This window comes from Oreochromis niloticus, linkage group LG4 (genome assembly GCF_001858045.2).
Source record: "Oreochromis niloticus isolate F11D_XX linkage group LG4, O_niloticus_UMD_NMBU, whole genome shotgun sequence".
Taxonomy (NCBI): domain Eukaryota; kingdom Metazoa; phylum Chordata; class Actinopteri; order Cichliformes; family Cichlidae; genus Oreochromis; species Oreochromis niloticus.
The window spans coordinates 1,621,000-1,641,144 of NC_031969.2; the positions used below are offsets into that span (position 1 = coordinate 1,621,000).

The 20,145-nt window shown below is 40.4% G+C and overlaps 1 protein-coding gene across 17 annotated transcripts in view; it reads right to left on the bottom strand.

The window, feature by feature from the left end:
* The window catches only part of LOC100705368 (potassium voltage-gated channel subfamily C member 1), a 141,867-nt gene that overhangs the window by 32,700 nt on the left and 89,022 nt on the right, over nucleotides 1-20,145 (bottom strand). For 5 of the 17 annotated variants that reach the window (XR_003219785.1, XR_003219791.1, XR_003219792.1 and 2 more), the window contains exon 4: nucleotides 12,622-12,834. Coding sequence is in view for 8 of the 17 variants with exons in the window: in XM_025906565.1 (XP_025762350.1) it covers nucleotides 12,622-12,834 (213 nt within the window). In the remaining 9 variants the exon portion in view is untranslated. Of the gene's footprint in view, nucleotides 1-10,591; nucleotides 10,668-10,689; nucleotides 11,137-11,839; nucleotides 11,910-12,093; nucleotides 12,153-12,621; nucleotides 12,835-20,145 lie in introns of those variants that run through there. The other 12 variants (XR_003219788.1, XR_003219787.1, XM_019358373.2 and 9 more) reach the window with 6 other exon arrangements.

Here is a 20,145-nt window from a genome sequence, read left to right on the forward strand (position 1 = left end):
CCCTCTTCTTGGAAAGCTTTATTACATAACTAGGAGGCAAATAAGAGTTTTGACCGTAGGGCTACCTTATCTCCTGGATGAGGTAGAGTTTGTGTGTTTTTTGTGTGTATGTAATATTTTATGTTAATCTATCTAAAAAATTGTTACCAAAGCTTTGAAATAAATTTGTTCTTGTACATTTAATTCAATTCATTTTTTATACAATGCCAAATCACAACAATAGATGCCTCAAGGTGCTTTAAATGCCCCTTTTTAGACTCACCCCTGCATCAGGTATCACTGTGGTAAACAGTACGACAGCTGCCGTGAGCCTTCAGCATGCTGCCTAATTCAAACATTGTGCTAGATTTTTAAGACTAAAAAGTCCCACCAGCTTTTTCCCTGTAAATGTTTGCATCGGAATTAGAGTAAAAAAATAAAGTTTATGTAGACAGTTTTTTATAACTGAGTTATTTGAGTTACTTGATGAATCCTTGCAGCCCTAGGAACAATTACGAAAAAACCAAAAAGTTGTTGCTGGAAGACAAGTCATGTTGGGGCATGGGAAGGACCGATACTGTTGTCAGTCTGCACAACAAATAGGGATATTTAAACCTACTAGTGCTAACTTGAGGCACAGCTAGTACCAATACATCAAAGAACTCATAAGCCTGGGTCAGTAGGTGAACTGTAACTGTCAGGTGAATGAGTAGCAGTACTAATTTTGCTACATGGAGCTGATGAAGTTTTAGCAGATTAGTAAAACATTGTGCCATTTGATGTTTTATTAGATATTGTTTAATTTATGTATTTTAAAAATCAAAGAAATAATTTAATCCATAGTAACATGTCAGTTTTCTTTTCCATTTTGTCACAGGTCTCGCTTACCTAACATAGGCATCAGCATTTACACTCTCAAATTGTCTGCTGGAAGGCTGCATGCCATTTATGAGAGTCAATAAAACTTGCTCTGGTATTGTTTACCGGATAATAATCTTCTATAAGGATTGTAGTGTATGTATTTAAGTTATGCCAAAAAGTAAGGACATTTGTCTTTGGCCAATTATTTCTTTGTTGTAATTATGCTTCTTGGCCATAAATCTTATATAGTTAGTAAAGCTGTTTACTTCCCCTTAGATGGTGCCACATTTGTAGGGATTTTTGGGTTGAACATCACAGCTGAATTTGTGGGTTGCATCCATGAAAAGCTTTCCAAATCTTGTCTGCCAAATCCAAACACTTTATTCTGGTATTTACTCTTGTTTTAAGCTTGCGATACCCAAGGTTTGGACAATCAGGTGCCTAATTAGCAGTACCTGTGCATGGAGCTTGCTACAGTGGTCAGTTGGATTGTTTGACTGATCTGGATAGGGCCCATGCCACAAGGCTACTTCAAGCTGGTGTTCTCCAAAATCAAGTTACAACATTATCTTTGAGTGACTCCTAGAAACATCTCCAAATTAAAGAACAAATTACTTACTATAGAGAATGCCAGACACAGGAGATGAAGTGGGCTAGCCAAGAAGAGAACACTACCCTGTTAGGAACTGTAGGCAGTCATTTACAGACTGGCAGTTTATATTTATATAAACTTTATATTTATATTTATACGCTTCATTGCAATATGTTCACTGAAACCTGAATATGAACATGGAGGAACATTATGGTCAATGATGTTTCTAGATTCTGTCTATGGCCGCTGGATCATAGGTCTAAAGTGAATGCTGTGCTGATTGCTGCAGCGATAAGGTAACAGCTTTTGGTGGAGGCAGTGTGATGGTGAGGAGGCTCCTCTCCCTCACTGGTAAGAAAAGGCTTGTCATAACTGGAGGCAATCTCAATGCAGAGAGATAGTGAGATGAGATTCTATAACCTGGGTCATACTGCTACACTGCCAAACTCTGTTCTAATGACAATGGTCACTCCAACAGAACAGAACAGAGCTCTTCCTCCAGAATGGAGAGAATGAAATGACCTACCTGCAAACTTGTTGAACACTTGTGGGATCAGTTTGGGCATGTTGTACGTGCCAAAGTGACTAACTAGATACTTGCAATAAGAGCTGGTTGAAGAATGGGACGCCAGCCCACTGAAGTGCGTAACCAATTTATTAAATGATTAAATTGTCAGCATGTCTTATTTCTTCAATCATCAATTATCCAAACCAATAAACGACATCAAATAAGAGTCAACAGCAGAACAGATTGTCTGCCATTGGTAGAGAAGTTACCCCCACACTTAATCCTGCTGCTCAACTCACAAATACACTTTCCTTACACATGTGGCACCGTTTCAGGGGAAACAAACAGCTGTATACGATTTATTGCTAGGAAGCATTGTTAAAACAAGAAAGAATCAACCAAACACAAATTGTATTACTTTCTGTGTACATCTGTATTACACTCTGTGTACATCTCCACCATTACAGTGTACCAGTCTGAAGTAAACAGCACACAAACACTGTCCCACATATAGAAATTTTTAACTTCTACAAATGTGATGTTACATTCTCCGTTTGCATTTGTTCCTCTTGTTGTCAACATACATCACCCGTAGACAACTTAACAGTCACCAGAATTTTTATTTGGAATTGTGTTCAAGTCACAGCTAAATATGTCGTGATGAGACACATCAACCAAGGCCTGCCAACAGTCGTCCATGTGGTGGGTTTTGGCTAGTAATAATAATAATAATATTGGTCATAATACTACTAATAATACTAATATGTATTTCACGTGTTTAACAATTTTCATTTTTATTTGTTTTCCTCATGAAAAAACAGAAAGTGACTCTTTTGAAATTTAAAGGAACATGGGAGCTGAACTTACTCATACAGTGCTATTTAATTCTTTCTATCTTATAGCTTTTTACTAGTATCTTACTATCTCAGTTCTCAGAGAAGCTGAGCTTCTGAGCTGGTGCTCCGTTAGCACCAGGTTACTTGAGACAGCTGTTATGGTGCTATGTAAATAAAATAAAATTGAATTGAACGCACTGACTCCTTACAACCCTCAACAACTGTAGCAAGATCTTGGTTCGCATCACCAGCAATAAGTTGGACTCAACTTCTGCTCATAACTTTTATGGATAGAATTTGCAGGTGTAACCACGTAACGGAGGGTCTCCGCTTTGGTGGCCTTGGGATTACGTCTCAGCTCTTTGCTTTCTCTTGGTCTCATCAAGCTTTAACAGGTTGACTGACAGGTGGATTGGTGTCACATCAGCCTGTGTGATGAAGAGGGAGGTGAGTGTAAAAGTGATTTTCTTTGTGGCACTTCTGCCGGTTGTGCACCTCTTAATTTTTGTAACCTGGCACTTTGTGCCATGGCTGCTGCAGTTGGGCTGAAAACATGAATTCCAAGGACCTCAACAGCTACAGGCCGGTGCCTCTGACATCCCACCTGATGAAGACCCTGGAGTGGCTGGTCCTGGCACAGCTTCGGACCCTGGTGAGCTCATCACTGGACCCACTTCAGTTTGCTTACCAGCCTGGCACTGGAGTGGATGATCTTGTCATTCACCTCCTACATTGTTCCCTCTCTCACCTGGAGACCGCTGGGAGCACTGTGAGGATCATGTTCTTTGATTTCTCCAGTGCCTTTAACACCATTCTTCCCACAGTCCTGAAGGACAAGCTGGAGAACTCAGGAGTGGACCATCACCTCACAACATGGATTCTGGACTACCTCACTGACCGACCACAGTATGTGAGAACTCAGGGCTGTGTGTCGGACAGGGTCTTCTGCAGTACGGGGGCACCACAGGGAACGGTTCTGGCTCTGTTCCTCTTCACCATCTACACTGCAGACTTCTCCCACAACTCCACCCATTGCTTCCTGCAGAAGTTCTCTGATGACTCTGCAATAGTCGGCCTTATCACTGATGGGGACGACAAGGAGTACAGAGGACTGACTCAAGACTTTGTGGACTGGTGCCAGCTGAACTACCTCCAGATCAACGCCAGTAAAACCAAGGAGCTGGTGGTAGACTTCTGCAGGCACAAACATCCTCCACTGCAACCACTGAACATTCAATTCATGGACATTGAGACTGTGGACAGCTACAGGTACCTTGGTGTTCATCTGAACAACAAACTGGACTGGACTCATAACTCAGACGCCCTCTACAGGAAAGGGCAGAGCAGGCTGTACCTGCTGCGGAGACTCAGGTCGTTTGGAGTGGAGGGCCCACTCCTGAAGACCTTCTATGACTCTGTGGTGGCCTCTGCCATCTTTTATGGTGTGGTCTGCTGGGGAGGCAGCATCTCTGCCGGGGACAGGAAGAGACGGCTGATCAGAAGGGCCAGCTCTGTTCCCAGTGCAGGTGGTGAGTAACAGGAGAATCGTGGCTAAGCTGTCATCCCTGTTGGACAACATCTCCCACCCCATGCAGGAGACTATGACAACACTGAGCAGCTCCTTCAGTGGCTGCGGCACCCACGATGTGGGACAGACAGATTTCACAGGTCTTTCCTTCCAACTGCTGTCAGACTCCACAACAAAGACTTCGGAACTCACCAAACACACATCCACATATGTGCAATAGCAATAACACTAAGTGCAATTTTATTTCTGACAACATTGTATTTTATTCTGTTCTATATAGTATCTTTTTCTTCTTATCTTATCCTATTCTATACACAAATGTACAATCGTGATGGTTTGTACCGCCATTTTAATTATATTTCAGTACAGAAGCTCAGAGACATGCAGATATTCAGAGGGAGATGTTGGAACAATTTAATAACTGAAGAGTTTCCAAAACCTTAGTAAGACTAAGCAAAAAATAACACTTGACAAAGTCTTGGCTTCTGTTTTGATTTATTCTCCTCTTATATTAGCGCTCATGTAGTGATATTGTCTGAGTGGTGACACCTGTTGTTCAGAAGAACACTGCAGCTTTCTGCACCTTAATGGTGGATGTAAATACAAGTGAAACAAGCAAAGCGGACATTGCAGAGGGAATGTTGGGGCCTTTATAGAGAGGAGAGCTTGGTCATTGGGAAGGGGGTCAGATTAAAGATCAAAAAAGAGGAAGAGGTGACTGCAGAGAGGGAGGTCTGGGCGTCTCTCCTTAGACATCTGCCCCTGAGACTTAAACCCATGTAAGCGGCAGAAAATGGAAGGATGGATGGAAGAAACGTAATTACGTACATTGTATGTGTAAGGATAGGCAAGTAATTTGTGTCAAGAGATAGCTCCCCAAATTCTGGGGAGCTTTCCTGGCTGTAATTAGCTGTAACGAGATGTAGTGGGCCAATAATGCCTTGATAAACGCAGCTGATAATAGTTAACAGTGAAAATATATTAAATCACATATTTGTAATATGTATAAATTATATGTGCATTCTTTCCATGTGCATATAATTTATTTACACACACAGATTGAATTTCCGGTGTAATTCATACGAAAACACACAAACACATACACAAACCATGCATATGCCCCAACATATTCACTATATGATGCTGAATCACACTTAAAAGCTTTACAGTAACAAAAACACAGTGTGTGTGTGTGTTCCCGTCTAGTTATCTTTGTGAGGACCGAAATCTGCATTCTACTATACTTGTGAGAACCAGCAGTCACTTGTGAGGACACACAAACCGATCCTCACAAATTTGAAGGCATTTTCGAGGTTCAGAATATGGCTTTAGTGTCAGGGTTACAATTAGGTTATGGTTAGGTTTAGGTTTAGGGTTAGGCATTCATTTTTAATGGTTAGGGTCAGGGTCAGGGAAACCATTATGTCAATGAAGGTCCTCACTAAGATAGCTGAACGGGCTTGTCTGTGTGTGTGTGTGTGTGTGTGTGTGTGTGTGTGTGTGAATTGCAAGGCTTTATGTTGTGTGACCTGATGTTGATGTTGAATATTTTTTTGCAAACAAATTTCAATATTGTATCATTTCACCTTCCTCTGTATCTTCCTCACACTCGTTGGGAATGCTGTCCCTCCTCCTGTACATGTTGACGGTTTGTGCTAGCAACAGCACCCTCCTGTGACTGGGAGCTGGTACTACTGTTGATGGTGCAGCAGCACCAACCTCAAAAGGTAATGTGTCCTTAATTTGACACATTTTGCTGCAATAATTTTTAGCTTTTATGTCAAAATTTTTAAGCCAAATTACAAGTCCTGCCCTAATTTTGGTAGGTTAGCTACACCTGGGAAGGTTCACCACTGTTCCAAGTTTTCTCCAATTGTGGATAGTGGCTCTCACAATGGTTTATTAGAGTCTTTGTTGGTTTGTTGGAGTCCCAGGGCACAACCCTTTCCCGTCTGATAGATTTCAATAACTTTGTTTCTCAGCTGTTTCTTTAGATTTGATGTGGCTAATTCAACTGAGCTCAGCTTTTCAAAAACATTTGGTTAATGACATAATTTACAAATGGGGAATTACATATATTTGAATAGCTTTTTTTGCTGTAATATATACAATCATCATTTAAAAACTGTGCATTTAATCCAGTTTCTTTGTCTATTAAAATTGTGGCAGATATGAAAAAATTCGTACGGGGGCTTTTTCACAGCATTGTACTTCACATTAGTGAGATTTTAATATGTGTGGAATAAAACTGAACTGACTGTAAAGGTTTCATGAAATACGATAAATTGTTTTGTTTAGTCCACTTTAATCTATTTAAATCCACTATGGTAATATGGTAATTTTTTCTAATGTCATCATGTGGCTAACCTGCCATAATCCAGTTTAGCTATTCTATTATTTTCTATTTTATTCTATCTGAACCTCAAGGTATATGCAGCCTGTTTCAGTTGCTCCTGTTTTTTCTTACTTACTTCTCTTTATTATTATTGTAGAGCGTTTATTTTAAATAGCTCTGTCTCATACATGTGGGTTGAGAGAGTTTTTTTCCTTCTGTTATTTTCAGTGAAGAATGGGATCGGGGTGCAGTAGCTACACACCACATGCTTTATTTACTCCAGGGATCAGCTGATCGCCCTGGTGACACTGTTTTACATTAACTGCTTAGATTCCTTTATATATTCCACTTTCTGCGAGACGAGTCTGCAGACTCGTCATTTTCAACAAATGGTTATCTCTGTTTGCCAGTGTGTCATGCGGTCTGATAAGATTGTGGACCTCGGGGGAAAAAAAGGTCCCTATCTTGTGCAAATGCAAATTCGTATCAATATTATCATCAGGCAACAATGGGACTACTTTTATTAAAAAAACAAAACAAAAGCACGCCGTGCACCTGACCTCAAAGCTCTCTGTTTCTGTAACATAAATAAGGAGCCAACATTTCCCTACGACATCACTGATCTTATCAGACTTTACCTGTATATATCCTGTTCACTTTGTCAGCTGTTAAACTCCGGTTGCTGATTAAAGAAATACACCAACAATGGCCACAGTTTAACTTTGGCAACTCATGCTCAATGTCACGAAATGTCACAATATTCTGCACAGAATAAGCAGATGTACCTTGTTCTGTCACCACAGAGCTTCTGGAGATAGTGTTTACCATCAGAGTGACTGATCTGATTTTAAAGTAATAAAGGGAATTTAAAAGGAGGGAGGACCCTGCAGCATATCAGTCAGCGTAGAAACAGGCCATAAGTTTCAGGAATCAGGCTGGAATCACCTTTGAGTGGCGTTTACATGTCTACTTGTGTTTCTTTTGGTTTCTGACCAGGTACTCCAGCTTCCTCTCACAGTCCAAAGACATGAAGCTAATGTGGTTAGATTAACTGGTAAATCTAAATTAACACGGGTGTGAATGTGAGTACAAATAGTTGTCTATCTTTGAGCATCAGACATGTGTCCCAGTACTTTTAGAGCACTTCGAGCTGATCATAGTCTTAAAGTGGAGCTAATGATGATAAAATGCACTTTTTATTGTCTGTGGTTGTAGTAGAATCACAAGTTTATTTCTGAATTAAAATAAACTAAACTAAGTCTCATTCTCAATGACCTAAACACATTTAATGAATAAGTATAATTCAATTAAATTTTATCTATATAGCACCAAATCAGAACAACAGTCATCTCAAGGCGCTTTATATTGTAAGGTAGACCCTACAATAATAGATACAGAGAAAAACCCAACAATCATATGGCCCCCTATGAGCAAGCACTTGGGAAGGAAAAACTCCCTTTTAACAGGAAGAAACCTCCGTCAGAACCAGGCTCTGGGGGGGCGGGGCCATCTGCTGCGACCGGTTGGGGAGAGAGAACGACTACCATGATTCATACATCGGGGAAACCAAACAATCTCTGGCTAAGTGGACAACACAGAAGAATTAATTCATCAGGCCATTTACACCGACAGGCCAGTGGACACTCTTTGAATGATGAGGATGTACACATTCTGGAAATGGAGGAATGCTGCTTTACATGAAAAGGGAAAGACCATCTCTAAATCGAGGAGGGGGCCTAGGATAAAGACATGCTGTGGAAGAGAGCCAGAGATTAATAACAAGTATGATTGAGTGCAGAGAGGTCTATTAACACATAGTGAGTGAAGAAGAAACACCCAGTGCATCATGGGAATCCCCCAGCAGCATACACCTATTGCAGCATAACTAAAGGAGGATTCAGGGTCACCTGATCCAGCCCTAATTATATGCTTTAGCAAAAGGGAAAGTGCTTGCATGCATTTGTATGCCAGTGCAAGCACTGGCATGCTTGTGCTTGGCGTGGTGCAATGGGAAACCACCATTGTACACCACAAGCAATAGAAATAAATGGGCTTTAGAACACAGTGCTCTGTGTGCAACGTCCTATGTCAAAGGGTCTATAGCCTTCCGAGAAAGACCTGAAACCCCTCCCCCACCTGTCACTTTCACTCTCAACCAGGTTCAGAGTAAAATGTGAAGACTCCACTCAGGCAGGTCTGCAGGACCAGACAGGGTGAGCTCCCCGTGTCCTCAAGCCTCGTACCCCCCAGTTTTGTGGAGTCTTTATTAAAGTGTTCATGCTGAGCGTGAGTCGGTAGTGGTTCCCACTGCTGTGGAAGACATCATGCCTCATTCCTGTACCAAAGACGCCATGTCCCAGAGGCCCCCGGCATTACAGGCCTATGGCACTGTCTTTCCACGTCACGAAGACCATGGAAAGACTGTTAGGCCACATCTGGACCCCCTTCAGTTTGCTTACCAGCCCTGCCTCGGAGTTGAGGAAGCCATCATCTACCTGCTACCCTACAAGCATCCATCCTCTTTCTTTTCCTATTGACCCTCTACATCACAGACATCAGTCACTTAGTGGACCTTCCTGCCATGTTTAGAAATGTTCTGATGACTCTGCTCTGGTTGGATTCATCAGTGGGGGTAATGATATGGAGTACCCAGTAGTGGTGGACTCCTTTGTTACGTGGTGCGAGCAGAATCATCTGCAGCTCCATATGACAGAGACCAAGGAATTGATTGTGGACTTTAGGAGGACCAGGAAACCAGCAACCCCTGTTTCAGGTGGTCAATGTGGACATAGTGAAATACCTCGCAGTACACATTGACTATAAACTGGACTAAGTTAAAAACACCAGTGCCAGAGTCGTCTCTATTTTCTGAGACAGCTGAGGTGATTTAACATCTGTTGGACAATACTCAGGATTTTCGAGTCTGTTGTGGCCAGTGCCATCTTCTATGCAGTTGCATGTTGGGGCAGGAGGTTGAGGGTCATGGATGCCAAGAGACTCAGTAAAATGATATCCAAGGCCAGTAAGATGGTGAGGTTGGAGCTCCCTAAAGGTAGTGTAGGAGAAGCGGAGGCTGTCCAAGATAAGGAGAATACTGGACAATACCTCCCACCTACTCCATAACATTCTGGGCAGTCACAGGCCAGTACAACGGGAGACTAAGATTACCCAAATACACCACTAACTACACAGGAAACTGGCTAGCTTGCTGTACGATTCCTCCATCAAAATCACAAGTACACACCCTAAACTTCAAGTCAATGTGATAAGAAGGGCAGCAAAATATCACATATTTCTTTTTAATTTGTGTAATATACTGGGATATTTATAAGATTTATTTGTATTTATTAGACCCTTTTTACTATATTTTGTAACTTTGTAACATATTATATTATTGAATTGAGTTGAGTTAGTTCCTGTTCTTGCTGTCTTGGATCAACTGTAACCACATAATTTCCTCTTCGACTGATGAAGTATTCTGATTCTGAGCCTAATCTAACCTAATGACCAGAGCTTTAATGTACTGCATTAAGTGCACTACATTATATGCACTCTGGTGTAGTACATGTAGTCTAGTTTAATATTGGAAGCTGTGAATCATTTTATGTGCATCAGAATGATTCTTACTTTTTGTTGTTGTTGTTTTTAAGAAGAAGAAAAAGAAGAAGAAGAAAACCCAACTTCTGATATCATAAGGTTACGACTCAGCGCTGAAGGTGACTCAAAGGGTTCATTTCAGTGACAGTATGTTAGCATAGTGTAGTCTGGTGTAGTGAACTGTACTGTTTTTCTTCTAATTGTATTTGTATTGTATTTCAGCCATATTCAGTCAAATGATATCTATTGCAATATTTAATAATCTAATGTGGTTTAATTAACTTTAAAGGTATTCTAATCTCTGGTTCACTTATGCAGTTTAGTAGTTCAGGTTATTAAGGGTGCTCTGGGTTACCTCTGTGTTTCTGTGTTTTGATCCAGGAGAAGGTGGAATCCTACCGAGCTGTAACAGAGCCCCCTCCAGCTTGTGGCTATGTATTTTGTAATTGTTGTGTGTGTGTGTGTGTGTGTGTGTGAGAGAGAATCAGGGAAATACAGTGTGGGGGGTATAGGACGATTGTGAGAGAGTTTTAAAAAAGGAAGGTCAAGGATAATTCGGTCATGTTGGCAAAAGTTACGTTGGAAACAGGAATATAATATGAAAATGAATGGATGAGGACAATCAGCAGACACAGTCGGCAGACAATAAGCAGCAGCAGAAGGGGGCAAAGTAAGAATCATCGGATGGATGAATAATAGACAAGACAGTGGAGATGGGAAAGAAGAGAGTATGAGGAAGAGAGAAAGAAACAAAGAATGAACAGTTAATGAACTTCAGTGTAACAAAGTAAGAAAAATAAACTATGCAGTGAACAGATAAGAATGACAGTGAGAGAGAGAGCAGAACAATGAAGCAGGGTGATATGGTGACGAGAACACACTGAAACGTATTTGATCCATCTGTTCAGCAAGATAAAATATGAAAAATAGCAGACTTACAAAAAATGATCTAAATATATAGAACATGACGTTCGATATGTTTCTTACTGTGAACAAAGCCCAGAAGGAAAAGAGCATCCACACTAGTCTTGAGCCCTTTAGCTGGTGGACCATGTAAGGACACAAATCTCCACATTAGCTGTTTTTCAACCTGCCAGCTCCTCAGGCATAGATAGCCCAGTTATTCAAATGATGCATTCATACCTTGTGAATAAGCATTACGTGTGCTGTCTCTGCACATCTAGCAGTGGAAACACATCTGAAGGGACTATTTCCTCCTGTGGAATATATCCCAACATGATCCCAAATGACTTTGAGTCAACTCTGCTATCAGTCAGCAGGGAGGACATGGTGCACATAACATCTACCAGTGCCACCCACCAGCACGAAATTGGTCAACCTGGGGGAAATAGTCCTTTTCTCTGAGAGTCTGTCACATTATATCTTGCTTGTGATCACTGTACATAAGTACAGACAATATAATTACAATTTGATCAAACTGTCAAATACTTGTTTTCCAAAGTCGGACAAAAACCCTGACGTATACTGCCACTAGAGGTCCATGACAGGTAGACATATTTGCTAGTGTTATTTTAGTTTCCATGGGATTTGTTGACAGTATAAAAACATAAAGTAGCACCAGTATCTGCTGTGTAATACCTACCTGGAGAAAGAATTACAGTTGACATTATAATCCCTCAAAAAGAGTAGTGTTTCATAATGAAGCAGTTTAGCTGTGTGAAAAGAGATTGACACAAAGAGCTCTATCAGCTGTCATAAACAGTGTGAAGCATACACTGAAGGACAGTGTAGTACTACTGAGGGACTCTTCAGTCACCTCAGTGCAGAATATGAATACAATGATTTTTCAATTCATTGAATTCAGTTCAATGAATCAGTGATTACTTTTCTGGTTCAGCACAGTAAATCTAGTCACTCCAATCTCAGGGCACCAGACACTAGCGCCGCAGCGACCTCTGCAGTACAGATGGAGGACATACAAATTTAGGGAACTTCCTCTACAATCACATACTTGGAAAGCAGAAAGGAGAGTCATGTGTTACATGTGCCACGGACAGCGTTTGTGATTATGAACAGTCTCAAGGCAGTGAGACTGCAAAACTAAGCTTGCATTAAAAAGAATGGATGGAATGGGAATGTGATCAATTGTGTGCTTTAGGATAAATGATTTAACTCGTTTTATTTTAAATGACAACATCATGGCTTTTTTATTATTGCTTATGTTGGAGTAATCTTCTCTTAGTGTTGTAGTTGACTCAGTGTACGTGTGTATATATGTATGTAAGTCGTAAGATTAAACGTGATATTTTCACACACTATGCATATTGTTGCTTTAATCAATCAGGATCATGCACTGCTGTCACTCAAGTACCCACCTCCCCTCTCTGCATTTTTTTCCCTCAGTATCCCCCTCCACCCCCTTACCTTTTCGAACGTTTCCGTCTGTTGTGCGCTGAAACTCCCCTGCGCTCAGCAGGAAGCACGCCCGGTCGTGCGGGTAGCGCTCACGGCTGGTGGTGGAGCCTAGCCCACCGGTGGCCGGGCTACGCTCGTCTCCCAGGACCTGGTCAATGGTAGGGCAGTCCTCATTGGCCAGAGCCGCAGCATTAGCTGCTGCATCACCGTTCTGCTTGGAGTCTGGTAAAAGAGGGAAGGAGAAGGCAGTTTAGAGATTATAGGAGTGACTATTATTATAGTTGTGTGCCGTGATGAATCAAAACGTTTTATCTTTTAACAACATTTCTTATCTCTTCTATGGGGGTCACGTGCTCTGAATCAAGCTCTGTCCCCTTCTGGTTCAGCTGCTAAGTCCAGCATTTGAAATCTTGGTGTAGTTTAGCCCCTCCCTCTGCTGGAGGCTTCTTCCTGTCAAAAGGGAGTTTTTCCTTCCCACTGTTGCCAAAGTGCTTGCTCATTGGGGGTCACCTGATTGCTTTTTGTATGTTATTGTAGGGTCTTTACCTTACAATATAAATTGCCCTGAGGCAACTATTGTTGTGATTTAATGTATAAATACATTTTAAAAAATGAATTGAACTCAATTTAGCAGTAGTTTGTTTTTTTTTTAAATCAGGCTTATTTTGTTAGTTCGTACCTTTTTATTCTCTATTATGACACTTTGTGTTCTAATTTATTTCTCTTTTTTGTGTACGGCCCTTTGTGACTGTTTGTCTGTGAAAAGTGCTGAACAAATAAACTTTACTTACTTATAACACAAAATTAGAATATCTCAATGCCTGAAACAAAGATGTATGTATATATAGGCATAGATGACGTGCTGAACAGTCATCTCCTGTCTTACATCTTTCTTTCTTTTCTTTTTACTCATCTCCATGGTGTCACTAGAAGCAATGCCGCAATGTAGCACACAAAACATGATCGATCAGATTTAATTGCTGATTAACCAAATATGCACTATGGTGGTTAACACTGTTGTCCTGTTCTCCTCATGTCTGTGAGGGTTCTCTCCCTCAGTACAGAGGCATGTAGTTACTGATCTTATGTTAATTGGTGAGTCTAAACAGCCCATAGGTGTGAATGATTCTCTCTGCATTAGGGTGCCAACAAACTGGCTATGTGTCTGCACTCTGCCTCTCAACCTATAGAAGCTTTGAGCACTACATGACATTGAGCCGGGTAAGTGGAAATGGTAAATGGCCTGTATTTATATAGCGCTTTCTAGTCCCTAAGGACCCCAAAGCGCTTTACATATCCAGTCATTCACCCATTCACACACACATTCACACACTGGCGATGGCAAGCTACATTGTAGCCACAGCCACCCTGGGGCGCACTGACAGAGGCGTGGAAAAGTGGAAAAGGAAAGATGGATGATGACTGAAGTAGCTGGAAAACTGTTCTGGAGTCTTCCAGCCTACTTTAACCACAGCACACAAGCAGAGACAGTATCACATGAAGTGAAAATGCTTTTTATTGTATTGAGTAACTGGTCATCTCACCAAATGTGATGGTTCACATTTGCATTAATGCAGAGTTCAAACTTCTGGAACTACTGTTCTCTAATGTAATATCTTTCAAAACACTTTTTTCCCTTTTTGTTTTATAATTGATTTTTTTAAGAGTGTAACTTGTGTTTTATTCATATTTCCAAATGCATTTTTAAGTAGAATGAATCAATAAGCTGAGCTTGTTTGGTCTCCCACTACTATCAACAAATAAGCTCCAACACCTTTATGTGGTGAAGTGGCATCTGAAGCTTTGCAACTCTGTGGCAACATGTTCTGACAGAGCATACAGGCAGCCTCAGGACCTGTCTGTATGCTCTGTCACATCGATTTGTTAAAGATATTCTAACAGCCACGCTAGACGTCACCGTCAGGTCAACAGTGCACTTTCACAAAATAACTGCGTAATGGACAGAAAAGAAATCAAAGTGAGGACATCACTGGTTTCCTTTGCAGTTGCACAAATCAACATCACAATCGTTGATATGTTTGTAATGTTGCTATAATTAAGTGTGCCTATGCCAAGAGGCACACTTATTACTATTCCTCGGATTTATTAAGTGTGTCTATGCCAAGAGGCACACTTATTACTATTCGTCGGATTTATTATTCTTCTTATTATTATTGTGTAGATGCCTCAAGGCATCCACACTATTGTTTTCCTGTTTCTCTTTATTCTTTATCTTTATTGTGTGGATGCCTCAGGCATCCACACTATTGAGATCCTGTTTCTCTTTATTCTTTATCCTTTATTATTCTAGTTGCTCCGTTTTTTTGCCGCTTAACTACTCCCTCAATTTTCAGCCGATTTTCACCGTTCAAACTCTAAACTGTTCTGCTACTTCTGCTTTCGACTGCTATATCTTTTGGTGTTTATTACTATTATACTTTTTAAAATATTACACTTTTTTCCTTTAATTTGTCCCATTGAAATGAATGGGAAACTTCCACAATTCTGCTAAAACTTGCTTGCTTTTCAAACTTAACTACTTCCTCATACTTTCACCTAGAAACTCCATTCAAACTTTAAAATGTTCTCAACTTATTGGGCTATTCCTGTCTGATTCAGCTTTTTCAGATCTTCTACCGTTTTAATCTTATCTCTCTTTAAGTTTTCAGTTGCAAAATTGTGATTTTTCAGAAAATGCATGTTTTGCTATGGTTGCTATGCAATTAACTCAGAGTGAGGGCTGGCCCGTTGTGAATTTTCTCTTCATGTCTAAACAACTTCTTGCAACTCGCTCAATTTCCACTCAACCCCCACAAATTATACATCAAAACGTAGGTATTTTTGCTGGCTTTCAGAAAATGTCACTATCACTGTTGTGGAAGTTACAGATTTTTATCAAATCGCCTCAGAGCAACACAAAGTCTTAAAACTCTCCATAGAAAATCAATGGAGAGTCTGTTCAAAATCAGCGCTGGGACTCTCTAATGAGAGGCATTTTCAAATCGCCATATCTCTTTAACAAAGCAAAGTTAGGACATGAGGCTTGTGCCAATATATCTTCAGACTCTGCTGACACTCACAGTGGAAGCAGTTTTTACAATTATCTTACCGTTGAGCAATGAATTACGTTTGTTTGAGGGGTGGAAATCTGTCCTCCTCTCAGTTTTCAAACTCCGAAAATGAAGCCGTTTCTTCTCTCGTCATATCTCCGCGATGGAGGGACAAAGAGCTATGAAAATCGCAGTCAAAATACACCAAAGTCCGCTGATTCACCCAGTACAAGAATTATGCTGCTAGCCCTCCCTCCTAGTTTTTGAGTTACACGAAGTTTTGTAACTCCAAAAAACGGCGTTTTTCGCCTCTCACAGCGATCTAATTGTGACTGGTCATCAATCTGTTTTTCAGATACCTGCCCCCTGTCCAGGTGGCGCAATCGGTAATGACATGGCTCTGCAGCTCAAAGGTCGTGGGTTCAATCCCACCTTGGTCCTCATGTTTTTTTTTCACTACAAATTTATACACTATCACAGACCTGTAATTTATATTGCTAATTTATTACAATTCTGCAAAGTTTTATGATTTTAGCAGCTTTTCTAATATGGACCTCAGATTCTTGTCAACACCCCATGGCAGAAATACATACAAGTAAACAGCCTGATGAAGCAGACAGAAGCAGTACCTCTGATTGGTGAATTTGAGCAGAACCAGTTTGTTCTGCCTCTTTTCAGCAGAAATTCTGCTGATTCACCTCTTATCAGCTTATTTCACCTCTTATCAGCACAATTCTCAGCAGGTTCTGCTCATTTCAGCAGAATTGTCCGTCTCTCCACCTCTTCTTTGTAAGAAATACTTTGGCTCAGGGAAAAGAATAGCCGCCTTGAGACCAGGAGGGCAAGGTTCGAAACCTGCTCAGGGCGGCATTCTTTTTTTTTTTCACCACCATACAACTTTTTGCAACTTTTCATCGTTTTCAGCTTTTCAGCAGACAGCTTCAACGTTAAGGCATCCACACAGCATTTTCGTAGGAAATGCAAATTTTTCTAGTTCTTCTAGTTGCTCCGTTCTTTGCCGTTTAACTACTCCCTCAGTTTTCAGCCGATTTTCTCCGTTCAAACTCTAAAAAATTCTGCTCTTTCTGCTAACGACTGCTATGACTTTTGGTGCTCATAACTTCTATACTTTTTGAGATATTGAATATTTTTTGCAATATTTTTGCCCATTGAAATGAATGGAACACATTATCAATGTGGTCACTTATTTCTGCTCGCCGGGCTGAGGTGTGTTTTAGCTCAGTGAGATGAGCAGCCGTTCTAAGACTGGGAGGCCCGGGTTCAAATCCCACTTATGGCAACAATTTATTCAGTTCACAGTTAAACTTTTTTTTAACTGTTTTCAACACAAATTTGAGCATCTTCACCCCCTTTCAGCAAAATTTTCAGTTTTTTCTGCTGTTTTCAGAACAAAAACCCTCTTTTCAGCAGAAATTCTGCTCATTCACCTCTTTTCAGCACAATGTTCTGCTTCTTTCCATCTTTTCTGCAGAAATACTGCTCATTCTTCACCCCTTTTCAGCAGAATTGTGAGTTTTTTCACCCCTTTTCAGCACAAATCCCATCTTTTTCAGGTGTTTTCAGCAGAAACCTCTTTTCAGCAGAAATTCTGCTGATTCACCTCTTTTTAGTGCAACGTTCTGCTTCTTTCCCTCTTTTCAGCCGAAATTCTGCTGATTCACCTCTTTTCTGCAAAATTTTCAGCCTTTTCTCCTCTTATCAGCAAAATTCTCAGCAGCTTCTGCTTATTTTAGCAGAATTGTCCGTCTCTCCACCTCTTTTTTTGAGAGTGACTTTGGCTCAGTGAGATGACTAGCTTCCTTGAGACTAGGAGGGCCAGGTTCAAATCCTGCTCAGGGCAACATTTTCTTTTTCACCACCATACAACTTTTTGCAACTTTTCATCTTTTTCAGCTTTTCAGCAGACAGCTTCAGCGTTAAGACATCCACACAGCATTTTTGCAGGAAATGCAAATTTTTCTAGTTATTATTATTGTCCTTTTTTGAAATTTTGCAGCGAAACTCGCCCCGCAGTTTTGAGACAAGCTTCATATATGTTACCTCATTTTGTGCGGCTGGATCTGGAATGGTGTGCTATGACTTTTGGTGTTTATGACTTTTATAGTTTTTTAAATATTAATATTTTAGTGAAAATTTTCCCGCGCTTCTCTGCCAAATAGTTTTGACAATAGGGTTACATATGTTAGATCATTTTGTGCGGCTGGAGCTGGACTAGTATGGTATGACTTTTGGTGTTTATGACTTTTATAGTTTTTTAAATATTTTGATTTTAGTGCAAATTTGGGCCAATTTCTAGGCTCCTGAGAAAGATTCTACTTTGGCCCCATAGAAACAGACTTCATTTGTGGTGTGTTGGCTCTCTCTAGTGGTATACCCGGAGTAGTACAGCCAAAAGATGTATTCTTTGGGGGAAAACTCCATATCCCACAATTCATAGCACGCCTCTACAGAGCAAACAATGGCGGCCACCACTTCGTTTTATATGTCTTTTATTAGTGTTTCTAGGTCACAAAATAAACTTTTAAGATATTTTCAGGCGAGAATGTAGGTGTGTAAACTTCAAATATCTGCTCGTTTTATCAAGACATCCCATATTAGCAACAGTGCTCTGACGACGTCGGTCCTGCCTGACAGCTAGCCGGCTACCTAGCTAGCTGCCGCACTTGGCTGCAAATGGACAGCGAGGGGACTCTCTCTCTCGTTTCACCTCCCCGGTCTCTCGCAAATGCTCGCACAGAATCGGAGTTACAGCTGGATGTTATTGGGAGGAGTAACGTGTTATGCTGCTATTAGTTGCTGCTATTTTTATGATCATTATGACTATTCCATTAATTATTAATATTGATATTGCATTTAGATGTTTAAACATATTGGTACCCAATTAAGCTTTTATTACAAGTCCAGTAAGAACCACTTTAAACTGTTGAGTTGAATCTATAATTTTAAAGGCTTTTGAATGTTTTTATATTCTTACACTGAAGTCTTCAGTGGGTGAGAAACTGAGCTGCAGGGACAGGAAATATACTCTGTGCCAAAATGAGACAGGAAACGCCATGCTTTGCAAAAGTGAAACCGAAAGCAGAGTCTGAGTGCAAGTACTTTGAGTAGGTTATGAATCTGTAGTATCTTTTATCTTTGGATTAAGCTTTTAGTAGAGGTTTTTGATTAAAACATTTATTCAGTAGATTACATATATAGTTCCAGTTAGGTTATTACATGTAAGGATGAGCCTCTGTTCTGATGACCTGTGTTTTAGCTCAGTGAGATGAGCATCCGTTCTCAGACTGGGAGGCCGGGGTTCAAATCCCGCTTATGGCAACATTTCTTTCAGTTAACAGTTAAACTTTTTTAACTCAATTTCAGCTTTTTCACCCCTTTTCAGCAACATTTTCAGTTTTTTCACCACTTTTCAGCACAAATCCCAGCTTTTTCTGCAGTTTTCAGCAAAAACCTCTTTTCAGCAGAATTCTGAAAAGAGTTCTGCAGAACTCTGAAATTCTGCTGATTGAACTCTCTTCAGCAGAATTTTCACCTCTTTTAAGGCCAAATTCTGCTTATTCACCTCTTCTGCAAAATTTTCAGCCTTTTCACCTCTTATTAGCACAAATCTCAGCTGTTTTCGGAAAAAACACTTTTGAGCAAAAAATTCTGCTGATTCATGTCTTTTCAGCGCAACTTTCTGCTTCTTTACCTCTTTTCAGCAGAAATTCTGCTTATTCACCTCTTTTCTGCAAAATTTTCAGGCTTTTCTCCTCTTATCAACACAATTCTCAGCAGCTTCTGCTCATTTCAGCAGAATTGTCCGTCTCTCCACCTCCTCTTTGTCAGAGTGAGTTTAGCTCAGTGAGATGAGTGGCTGCCTTGAAACCTGGAGGGCCAGGTTCGAATCCTGCTCAGGGCAATTTTTTTTTTTCACCACCATCCAACTTTTTGCAACTTTTCATCTTTTTCAGTTTTTGACCAGACAGCTTCAGCATTAAGGCATCCACACAGCATTTTCGCAGGAAATGCAAATTTTTCTAGTTATTATTGTGTGGATGCCCTAAAAGGGCTTCCACACCATTGAGTTCCTGTTTCTCTTTATTGTGTGGATGCCTCAAGGCATCCACACTATTGTTTTCCTGTTTCTCTTTATTCTTTATTGTGTGGATGCCCTAAAGGGCTTCCACACTATTGAGTTTCTGTTTCTCTTTATTGTGTGGATGCCCTAAAGGGCTTCCACACTATTGAGTTCCTGTTTCTCTTTATTCTTTATTATTCCTCTAGTTGCTTACGTACGTTTTTTGCCGATTAACTACTCCCTCAGTTTTCAGCCGATTTTCTCCATTCAAACTTTAAAAAATTCTGCTCTTTCTGCTAATGCCAGCTATGACTTTTGGTGCTCATAACTTCTATACTTTTTGAGATATTGAATTTTTTATGCAATATTTTTTGCCCATTTCTGCCATATTATCAGTGGCGT